Source organism: Pyxicephalus adspersus, chromosome 12 (assembly GCF_032062135.1).
Source record: "Pyxicephalus adspersus chromosome 12, UCB_Pads_2.0, whole genome shotgun sequence".
NCBI classification, from domain to species: Eukaryota; Metazoa; Chordata; class Amphibia; order Anura; family Pyxicephalidae; genus Pyxicephalus; species Pyxicephalus adspersus.
The window spans coordinates 35,352,604-35,365,159 of NC_092869.1; the positions used below are offsets into that span (position 1 = coordinate 35,352,604).

The window sequence follows — 12,556 nt, forward strand, 5'->3', positions numbered from 1 at the left end:
GAGTCCTCAAAGGCAGAGGTACACATACATTTTAGTAATTCTGTAACAGACCGCATTAAATAAATTTGTAAATGTTTTTCAGAGAGCCCAAAAATTACCCTGTTTATAACAAAATCAGGCTTGTATATGAGCTTTTGAGGGCTAGGGTTGAAGAACCCTGTTCTAGGGGGGTCTACTCATGTCAGTAGAAGCCAAGCTACCAACAGCTCTGACTCTACCGGAAAGCCTAGTTATGGACATGGAGTAAAATGAGTTTTTTACTACTATAGGTACAAGGTAAAAGAAAAAAAAATAATTCAGGGAAATGGATTGAAGTTAGTTAGGTAATGCCCAGCCAGAATTTTACTGCAGAAGGGACAAGCGATGTCCTAAGAATCTGCCTTGTCGCAATTATATTTTTATTTTAAGGGTTTAGTTCTGCATTAACTGTTAGATTTGGTGAAATACAGAACAAAATGTCAAATGTCAAGCCTAATGCTTTCTTCTGTTTTTTTTTCTCCAGGGTGAAACCAAAATTTTGAAGCTAAAAAATCTTCGACCTCAGGATTATGCCAATTACACCTGTATCGCTTCTGTGCGTACTGTCTGCAACATTCCTGACAAGATGGTTTCCTTTAAACTAACCAATAGAACAGGTAGAACACTGATCACCATCTGTTTACTGCTGTTTAAGCGTGTAGTGTGTGTTTGTGTGTGCCTTTGTCACCAAGACAGAAAACCACAAGAAATCCACTGTCATCGGAATAGGTACCTGCACTCGCATCTCTAGGGCAAGAAGTGAAGGAAACTGTCCCCAACTGGACAGAAATGGCAAAAAAATGGATTAAAAAGTTTGCATTTAACACCTTCATACTACCAAAATTAAAAAAAAGGATGCCCCCAGATCGCTATGCTATTGTGAAATTGCATACTTCCAACTTAACCCAAACAAATGCAGAAGATCCTAAAACATGAAACCAAAGCCGGAAATAATTAAAACAGGTCTAGAAAGCTGTGAAATATTTTGTGGTTGTCATGTAAGAAAAGCTAGATATGTTGTTAGGGCAGGTTATATTTAGCCATATCCAGCTGGATTTATTGGATTAGTTTAATTTACTCTGACACTATCTTGAAAAATCTGTGTAATGTGTAATTAGTGTTTAGATGTATAATTAATATTGAGATATAAACTGAGATTTAAAAAAGGCCCATAATTCTTTGGTATTTGGAACAAACGTCTTTATTTTTAAAATTGTGGGCCTAATCATATCAACCTCCTTAAAAAAAGCTGTGTCTAATGGAATAAATTTTATTTCTTTTGGATGTATCTGGATGAGATAAGAAAACACATTTATGTTTTGCTGCAAGGGTACTGGAATGGAAAGTTATAACATGAGGGAAGTGAACAAATCATATCCTATCATCATATTTTATCTATTCTCTGGTCAGGAAAAAAAAGTGATGGAAATTATCTCTAAAATGGAGATGGGGACAAGTTAGACAGTGTTTCTATTGCTGCCTTCCCTTTCTTCAGTGACAACTGCATTCCTAGTTTTAGGTACATTTGTCACAAGGACAGGAAGTTAAGAGAAATGCTTTAGAGAAGGGCCATTGCTCTCTGTGTGGAAACAGTGGTCTCTCTACAGAGACCCGCCTACTAAAGAAGAAGCAGAGCTTTACTGATTGCCGTGCTGTGGTCTAGAAAGACCACTGCTTTCAAAAAGAGAAAAAGAGTCATAATCTGCCCAAGCTGTGACTACTTGTTGGTGACAAAACAAAATGTAAGACATTGCCAACCTATTGTTTTGATGCTAAATTTTAACTTCAATCAGGCTATAAAATATCATACATATTGAACATGTCAGTTCTTTTTCATTTTACCAGTGAATGATGTACATCAAAGTATTTCACAGTCCAGCTGTGTAATAGAGTATTTTGTTGTTTAAATTGGATAAAACTGGAATCCCCTGTAGATTTAGATTTTCTATCACTTTAGATTCCCTGTTAAAATATGTTTTAAATGGAGTCTTTAAATGTAAAGAAGTGCCTCAGTGCTACTGAAAGCATACATGCAGACATCTTGTTGTAGAGGCCCTGTAATTTATGTTATTTAAAAATTATCCAAAACAATGTTTTTTAATGGAAGTGAGTGAATCATTTTACCATTAGCCTATTAAAATGGTGTGCAGGAAGTCTAAGATTACAGGCAAGCACAGAGATTTCAATTGCCAGGTTTAATGAGAGTTCCTTCTAAATGGGTAAATAGGATGAACTACTACCTAAAACACTGCTAAAGCACATTTATTCACAGACATCTAGTGACATGATCCCAACATGCTTCAGTAAAGGTTTGTCTTTTCAGACAAAATAAGAAAAAACATTTTTTCAGCTAAAAATAAGAAGATAAAACATAGCAGATTAAAAATGTAAAAAAAGCTTTTTTACTTTAGCATTTACCAAAAAAACAGGGCTATCCTTAGGAGTACTTTTTTTACTACCAAATATCTTTTAGACTAATCGCTATCATCATTTATACCACTTTATCTGGGCCATGATTGTTACAGAACCAGTGCCTGGACATTGCAAAGAAAAGTAGTATAGTGACAAGATAATCTCTGCCACTCTGTTGATTGTCTCCTTTTGCTGCTTCTTCCTTTCAAACTCAAGCTCTATTATATAGAGACTGTACCAAGCTAAATCCACAGACTTTTATTTTGCTTTACGAAAATAAATTTAATAATTTAACATTGGATATAGGGATACGATTATTTGCATTTTTTTTTATCTGTCCAGAGTTCATCTGTAAACTACTGGTTTTGTTGGCCTCCTAAGAATAGAAGGCTAGTTCTAAGAGTAACTTCACATATATACTCTGAAATGTGTTGTCTCAATACATTTGTATTTTAAAATTGGTGGGGTGTTTATCTAATTTTACTTACACCTTTACCAGTTCACCCAAGGCACCTCTGGGGTCTGTTTTAATAGGTAAGGTGCCTAACTAGAGCCATTGTGCTCCACAGTATGGACTTTTCTTTATATTGCTGAGGAAATAAACCAATTTAGTTCTATGGCTTAACCTACTACAACCTTTTTAATTTTCATTGCTGCTCCTCTAAGTTTCTGTGTGTTACAACTATCACCTGGACCAACCAGGGCACAAACAGTATAATGGAAACCTAAGGTTTGAAATATTAGCATCATTTATACACATTGTGCTTTCATATAGACAATTTGTTTTCCATGTGTTTTAACCTGTTTTTGCACGAGTTAATACATTTAGCTAAACACATTGCAATAAACTAAAGATTATCTAACCTCAAACCTAAAAATATGATATGCTATATGTTACCAGTCTTACTAGTCATTTGGATATGTGGCTGCACAAGTTTAAGCCTTTTCTCTCAAGTTTTTTCTCTATGTGATGCATCTAGTCGCACATTTTGCCCTTGGGTGAGAATTCTCTCTCAATGCTCTGCAGAAACCTTCACTCTCCTTATATGCATCATGTAGGAGGGATTGTGTAGTTTATAAAAGAAAGCAGTAGCTACATTTGTTTTGTCTTACTTGATTTACCTTTCTCTTGTCACATGATTTCAAAATATTGCTCTGACCATAATGTAGAATCCCTGACATTTTGAAATCCCCTTTACCCACAACACGTATGTATGCTACAGTATTGCTGTATTCCTACATTTGTTCTAACAGGTCTCCTAGCTCTGTGATTAGAGGCATCAATTGTATTCCATTTCTGTAAGTGCACAAACATTGACAAACATCACTTAGCAGGCTCTGCAAACATGTACTTATTGTACAAAATTGAAGAACATAATCACTGTTAATGCTTTTTTGCCTGATAGGTAAGAGTGGATATGTAGAGGACATTGCTAAAATAATCAAAATAACACAGACTACTCAGATACAAAGAACTCAGCAGTCAGATAATACAGTTGCTCAAGGTCATAAAATCTTTCCAATACAATACTGCAGAATACTAACATAAAGAATTAAATTCCTCCACTGCAGTATTTAAACTACATGTAGAGAAAACATGATCATTTTTAAATCTAGAGAAACAAGCACATTATTCCTTTAAACTAAAACGAGAAAGCTGACCTTCACTGAAACTAAAAATTTAGTCTTGGGTGGGATGATGGCCTTGAGGTTAAATCTTCATATATTTATTTTGTTTCAGAGAACAAATCAAGCCAACAGTAAAACAGCAGAACGAAAAAAGAACTCCCATGTGTGTATATTGTATTATTTTGCAGCAGCAGGAAGATATAACAAAGCAAGAATGGGCAAGAGTTGGTCCTCATCTTGTCCTAATAAAAAGTGATCCACACATCTAAATATCATCTAAATCTTTTTTTTTAAATATAGTCTTCTTCACTCCACAAGTGGGAAATTCAGCCTATGTTTTCTTGTGATAGCCAGCTATCAGGCAGGTTAGAGAGCAAAAGATGCTTAGCCCTTCTTCCATATTCATTCAATATGTTCACAATACAATGCATCCTTACAATGTATGCCTAATATATGGTAATTATAATAAATTGTAAATGTCCATGTCATCCTTAATAAGGTTGTTGATGATACTGATCATTATCTCTAGCCTAAAAGGTAGTTTATTTTATTATGTTTTCAAAACATGTGAGTGGGCATGGCCTTTCCAAAGCACCTGATTGTATATTTACATAATGAATGGAGGTAGTACAAACAAAAGAACGGGGATTTTAAGGCTAATTTTAATTGCATGTATTTATAGGAAAATTAGTACAACAATACAAATTTCCATAGCTTACATATGTTCATTTATCCAACACCCATTAAAATATTGTTTGTAACCATTAGACTATTTACACCTACATATCCCTGAGGAAGCCAATAGGCAAAACGGGTCGGGTAACAAGTCATGGTATGGTCTATACAACCTTACAGTTAAATTTAAGAAGTTACATACCATCTACCGGTAGCTTGCTAAATCCGACCCTAATACACTAATCCATAGGAAATTAAGTTTTTTTACACTGTATCTATAGCCAAAAATATGTGCAGTTTTGAATAGTAGGGAATGTTAGTGTCAGTGTTACAAGTGTCACTTTTAGAAGGTGTCTTCTTGTGTTCTGGTGCCAAATTAATATTGTGGATTTTTTTATACAATTTTTCTGAGACACAATGGTCACCAGAACAAACTGAGGGAACCTTAAAGTTTTACCTCTCATGACTCAATAGCAAACTACAAAAAAAAAAAAAAACGTCTTTAGATGCACTTTAGTTTTGATCATCTATACCTTTTTCTTGTAAATTTTACGATCTCCTTAGCCAGAGGGATAGGAGTGTTCAGGTCCCACCATACTAATACTGCACTGTGATATGTTATATATACCCTTCAGCATCAAACATTTGCTTCAGAAGAAGATTCCCTAAGGAAGTACCTTCACAGGGAAACATTGCTAGGAGGTGGAAGGCTCTCTGGGTTCTCAGTCCACATCCAATGCGTTTTCATATGGATTTTGCAAGACCACACTCCCCCTTCCTCAATTTTTACAGATCTACACTGAAGCCTCAGGCTGAGCTATGTTGGTGATTTCAATCAGGCATATCCAGTTGGAACTCCCTTCAATCACAACAATGTGTCTGCTAAGGAGATATAAGTGTCAGCAAAGGGAAAGACATCCTGGTTGGTAGAAAGTGATTCAGATCAAACTGTAGCCTTGTTTATTGAATGTGAAAAGTAACATTTGTGGTCTATTGTTCATTTCTTTTTAACATACTGCTAGTACACTAAACACTTGTGTACCTGGCACAGGTGTATACATTTATTACCTCAGTTTGCTGCTGGTTTTTGCCAAGACAAAAAAGGCTATTTGTTCCAAGATCTGCAGTATTTATAAACTTTTTCAGAGAATTTAGAGCCATGACATTTAATGTGTGACCACTGATGAATTATTTTTACAATCTGTTCTTCTATTTTGATGTTTCATCTGCTCTATAAATCAGTACGCTGGGAACCACAAGACAGATGGGGAGTAAAGAAGGATTTTATTAGAATTTTTAAGCTTGTTCTAATTCTAGGCCAAAGGAAAACAAGTAATTAAACTTTAGCACTTCGTTATGAATCATACTAAACCTCTCAGGCTCTCAATACCTAAGAAATATGGGCAAATAGAATGTCATGACGTTGAATGCATAACAGCAAAAGAGCCAAGCAACCGCAAATGCTAAAAATCTGTCACCTTCTATAATCATATATGCTAGGTCTTTTTTTATGGTATACATATCTGTTTTAAAGGATTGTTTTAGTTGATGGTTTAATAAACCACCACCCAAGTAAAAATCTATAGCAGTGGAACAGAGCTGTAAAAATATTAGATGAATGCTTGTAAATTTGAGTTCACAGGTTAAGTAGCATTTTTTAGACTCAATAATGGGACATTTAAGATAGAAGACATATAAGGCCTAATCTTAAAGACAGAGCAGTGCACATCCTTTCTCATGGCACTTCTAGGGTACAGGGCAAACGTGGGCAAAAGATGTTTCTATATATTTTAAAAGGACTTAATCCTCTTTTTTAGTTATGACATTGCACAAATAGTAAAACATCACATATTTGCTACATACAGTTAAATATATGCCCAAGGAACAGATGTATATACATAACATTTACCCCCTATATTCAGAACATTTCCAGGTCCTGTCACTTTCACCTACGCAACATCTCCAATATCTACTGCCCCTCTGTCAACAATCTCCAAAATCTCTGCCCCTACCTGTCCCCGGAGACCACCAAACTGCTTGTACATGCTCTTATCATCTCTCGTCTAGACTACTGTAACATCCTCTTCTCTGGTATTCTACTAACCCGACTCTCTCCTCTACAATCTATTATGAATGCTGCAGCCAGACTCATCCATCCTTCCCACCGCTCCTCTTCCGCTGCATCTCTCTGAAAATCTCTACACTGGCTTCCATTTCACCTGGGAATCAAATTCAAGCTCCTGTGCTTTGCCTTCAAATCCCTACACAGTTATTGTCCCATTTACATTTCTGATTTGGTAACAAAATACTCCCCCTGCCGCTCTCTCCGCTCCTCCAATGACCTACTAATGACTTCCTCACTCATAACCTCATCACACGCACGGATACAAGACTTCTCTAGAGCTGCCCCAACTCTCTGGATGGTCTTTCTCGTCCTGTTCGGCTTGCTCCTACTTTCTGCTCATTTAAAAGTTTTTTTCAAACTTGCCTACCCATCTTCTTCTGTCTTTTGAAACCATAACTACTTCCCACCACTACATATCTCCCATCCTATTGTGTGTGAAATTCCCCCACCTACTAGATTGTAAGCTCTTCGGGACAGGGTCCTCTCCTCCTATATCACTGTCTATATTAGTCTGTCGTTTGCAATCCCTATATAATGTACAGGACTGCGTACTATGTTGGCGCTATATAAATCCTGTTTAATAATAATAAAATAATAACAGTGGAGTGGACAAGCATTTTTCAAGCCATTTTATTAAATAATGAAACGGTTTTGAAGAAACAGTTTTTGTGGAATACACAGAAATGGCAGTTATGATGAAGGTAAACTGTAGTGTTCAAAAAACTAAAAAAATAATAATGTAAAACATTTCTGTGCTGGTTTTTATTCCAATTTCCTTCCTGCATAGAGTTTGTTTCTGTATTATAGTAATTAGAAATGTTGTACTAAGGGCACGTAGTAATATCACATCATGTAAGTCACATAAAGATTTGTTTAAAGCTGATATTACCTCTGGCCCTTACCCAAATCACCTACTATATGTAGATGAAAAATCCACCTATAAATGACAATGTATAAATTTTACATAACCCAGCTCTATCTTCTACCTCTGTTGCCTAAGTGAAGATGATAATCACTGCCTTTTTGGCTAGGGTCTAGTGAAATGTAGATTCACAGCAAATTTTGCAAAGCAATTTTTTTTCACAAAGCAAAATTTTGCAAAGCAATTTGGAATGTTTTTGTAACTCTGCAGTCTACAGCAGTGGTCCTCAACCTCTTGCACATCACTAACCACTGAGTTTATGGACTGCGCATTCGCGGGGAGCCGTTTGTCACTCAAATGGGAAGAAACTTGACCCAGAGCGACGTCATGATGCCAAAACCCGCCCACTCCTGACACGACCCGCCTATCACCCTGAGCCTTCGATGCATACGGGGGGCATGGTCTGCAGCTCTGGACAGTGCTCCCCACACCAGCCAGAACCGCAGACCACCAGTGGTCCGAGGACCGCTGGTCTACAGTCTTACCACTGAACGATATGGAGTAGGGAAAGAACATTCCTATCTGTATCCTTTACATATACATTTATCACTTACATATAACAGGAGATTTGGTGAGGGGGGGGGGGGGGCAGCTAGCATAAGTGGACCTTCTATTTTCATAAAAGGTCTTCTTTAAATTAAATCTTTCATGAAAAAAATTTTTGGATGAAAAAGTTCTAGCTTACTGGCTGCTTTGTTAAACTATTAACCTCAGTACTTTAGGTTTCTGCATGTAGATCAGCAAAGAAAGCAAAAGTTGGTTATCATTCATATATATTATGTTGTTCTACCTAATGAGTAGCCTATTTTAAGAGTGGCACTATTTGGCTTTATCACAGTTGCTATAGTTGTGGGGAGGGAGGGCACTGAGAATTCTCGTGGCTTTTTCCTACCATTTAACATTAAACTGCCCCTGTGGCCATTTTAACTTTCACATACTCTGTAACTGCAGACATTGTGCAGCAAATCACCTTTAAAATTCACGTAAGATTCAGTTTGAGTCAGCTCCTCCCACAACACCCTTTTCAATGCTTTCAAGAGTCAGAAGACTGCCAAGTCCCTGGAAGCAGAAAGCAAAGAGAGAACTACTGAAAAAGTGATTCTGAAGACTTTCTGCACAGTGCCTGTAGCCAAAGGGGCATGTAAAAGCTTGTTTTTAAAAATATGCAAATATTATAATTATTACTAATACATAATATTATTAATAAACAGGATTTATATAGTGCCAACATATTACGTAGCGCTGTACAATTAAATTGGGGTTTCAAATGACAGCCAGATACAGACAGTGACACAGGAGGAGGAGAAGACCCTGCCCCAAAAATGTTACAATAACTTTAGGTGATATTTTTGTATGAATTTATCTGTGTAGGACTCAGGTTAAGAAGGATTTAGTCCTCATTTGGCCCCATTTTATATTTCCTATCAGTATTCTAAAAAGATGTATATGTCATTGAATTAAATACATAGTCAGGGTGTCTTCTGGGAATCTAAAAGTGGTACAATTTAGCTCATGAACTCCAGACAATTTTTTTTTTATTTGGATAGAGTGGATAAGAGTTAGCAGTTCTTTATTTATACTTTTATTGTCTGTGACACCATTTAGGAAATGTCTCTTTACAAAACAAGAAGTCAAGAAACATTTCCCCTATTCATAAAAGACATACATTCCTAAACTAGATGAAAGGCATGACAGGAAGTGAATGCAATTCACCCCATGGTGTATTAAAAAACAATTTTCCAATAGAGTGGAAAAGGTAAAGAATCTCTGTTTAGATATGAAAATCATAAGCAATACGGTTTTCATATATACCTAGGGCTGACAGCTGACATGTTTCAGAGGTTGTACAAGGGCCCCCTCTTTAACAGTGCTTAGATATACTGAGAAGAAGGAATCTGGATCAATAATTTTCTCCTGACATATTAAATTTTTGCTACAAAACTAAAACTGATTTAGTTGTCTCGCACCCTTTTAGTATCAACCTAAACAAAAGGATTTTTTATGTTTTTTTGTGTCTTTTAATAGGGAGATTTCCCTTTACTTTCTGTCCAGGTGAGTAGTGTCAGAACAGGAAGTGAGAGGAAACCTTAGCAGAAAAAGATTTAAAATGTTATTTTTGAAAAGACATGATTCAGGTGTTAACAGCTTAAACTTTAATTGTGGCCACTTAATATGTTTGTGCAGCAGGATAAGCAAACCTTGAGGCTGTCCACCTGCTGAGGCTTAGGAGAGCTGGGAATGAGCAAGGGGTCATGTGACCGATTAGAACAGAAGAGAATAAAATACCACATTTAGGCTTACAACCTCTTTAGCTAATAGACTGTATATAGACTTGTAATTGTTGTCTTTAAAATACCGATACATACATTGTTGCTAAATAAAGCCCTTTTTCATCTTTTTTCCTTGTCTCAATTTTCAGCATCGCCATCTATTAAACTGCTGGTGGATGATCCCATTGTTGTAAATCCGGGGGAAGCAATAACGCTAGTGTGTGTCACGACAGGTGGAGAACCCACGCCGACACTGACATGGGTTAGATCTGTTGGGAATCTCGCAGAAAAAACAGTACTAAATGGAGGGACACTTACAATACCGTCCATTACATCAGAAGATGCTGGGACCTACAGCTGTGTCGCCAACAACAATGTCGGCAATCCAGCAAAAAAATCCACCAGCATCATTGTAAGAGGTAAGCACTTCACACAGCCTTAGCTTAACAATAATTATACTTCTAGAAGTTTCTAACTTAGTTTCTTACCTAGTATGGGACCCTAAAATTTCTGATGGCGGCCCTGGGTAAGGATGATGTGGACTTGTCAGCACTGAAGTCAAGTGCAGAAGTAGGGAAGTCCACCATATTGTTCAAATTAATGTTCAAAATTGCTGTGCATACTTGCACATTGGACTTTCCAAGACTGGAGAAGATAGACTATCATAGGTGATCTACCAAACCTGAAATTCACTTTCTAAAATTGTTTGCCATTATCTGGCAAAAGTTTTCAGTTCTGGACCAGATGCATTTCAGGTTTGCTGGATCAACCTGGTACTACCATGATAGTCTATCTTCTAAAGTTTTCGAGCTCTAATAAATCGGGCCCAGTATGTCAAATGCTGCCTCAGAACCCATTAAGGATTTAGAACCCATGTAAGAGGACAATATCTCTGGACATACTAATTGTTCTGAAATGGTATTCATAAAAAGTAACATTAGCTTGTACATTTTTTTATTTATTTTTTGGAGGGTTAAAATTACTTTGTCTTTTATGTACAGAAATCTACTGTATTTAGATTTTAACATGTTCTTGTATGTATTGCTGCATCATCTGTTACTGTGATGATTTTGTGATGGTAAATATTCAGAGGTTTCCTTTCTTTGGCAATTGATGTTCCCAGAATCTGGCAATATGACCTTGTTTAGGAATCTGGATGGCCTGATGTACCCTTTTTCTCTAAGTACTGAATGTTAACCTTTCTATGTCTAGAGTAGAAAAGAGCTTCAAGCCTTGTATGCGGGTATAGCTTTAACAGGAAAAGTTATTTCCTTTTAAAACAGATGTATTCTAATCAGAAATTGAAAGGGGAAATGGGGAAGTTAACTGTTGATTGTGAAGATAATTAAGGCAGCTGGAAAATAAAGAATCAGATGGAATATACTTGGAGTAAACAAAGCTGATTTACTCTTATTCAGCAAAGAACTGTGGGTCATGGTGGCTATTCTCATAGGAGCGTCATATGCATGCCATTCTGGTTAGTTTTCAAATTCAAACTATAATCATTTTTAAATTGTATGAATACTAACAATGTGGCTTTGGAATTCTTCATCCAAAAAAAAAAAATAAAACATTTGAGATAAATGTAAAAATCACAGAAATACATAATTCATCTGAATAAAGATGAGAAGATCTTCTTTGTTCATACAGTTGAATTGATATCCATACATTAGTAAAAGCCTTCTAGGATACAAAATTCTCTGCTGGGGGAGGGGAGCACAATCTGAGTTGTGTTGTAATTTTTGCACACTATGCACGCATGTAAATATGTAAATGTGCTACCTGTCATTTTTGTGATTGCACAAATGTATTCTTTAAAAGGGATGTACAGGTAGAAGTGAAATAAAAGTTATATATATCCAGTAGAGTAAGTGATAGTTGGTTGTCATGGAAGGTTGTCATAGTCTTTAGTTTATTTTATTATCAAAAAATTATTACCATTGACTACAGTTCTACAGAAAAAAATTATGATCAGGCAGGTCTATGATATCTATTCTTCAATAAAACACACTTACCTGCCTGATTGCTGTCTTCCTAAGAACTCTAAGCTGTGCATGCACAGAGCTGTTGGAACTGAATGAATGTTAGGTCATCCCGGTCTAACCAATCAGGATGGCTGAAGATCAGAACCTGGAATAAAAGAGGAAAAAGATAGAGGTGTCCGCGATGGAACTGGGACAGGTGAGTGTATTTAAAAAATGGTGATCTCGCAGGTAAGGTTATTTTATTGCTAAAGGGATATCCCATGTCCTTCTGCAAAGGGGATGCTTGATAGCATTTTTTCAAGTAAAGATTTAGTTCTGCTTTTAAGAAAATTGAATAGATAAACATTTATTGATACACTAGATATAATATAATAGATATATTAAATAGTAGGTCAACAAACCCTTTAGAAACCTCAGAGAACCTTTGAGAATACCCAACCAGGCATAGCTGTGTAGAAGGTGGTACAGTTTTTAGTCTTTTGAGCATTTGTCAACCATTTTTCCAATGGAGGATAGAGTG

At 36.3% G+C, this 12,556-nt stretch overlaps 1 protein-coding gene across 1 annotated transcript in view; it reads left to right on the forward strand.

Moving 5' to 3' along the window:
* The window catches only part of MDGA2 (MAM domain containing glycosylphosphatidylinositol anchor 2), a gene marked incomplete at its 5' end in the record, with an annotated part of 377,702 nt that overhangs the window by 258,836 nt on the left and 106,310 nt on the right, over nucleotides 1-12,556 (forward strand). Inside the window, 2 exons of the mRNA XM_072428049.1 lie at nucleotides 503-635; nucleotides 10,201-10,470. Coding sequence (XP_072284150.1) covers nucleotides 503-635; nucleotides 10,201-10,470 — 403 coding nt within the window. The remainder of the gene's footprint in view (nucleotides 1-502; nucleotides 636-10,200; nucleotides 10,471-12,556) is intronic.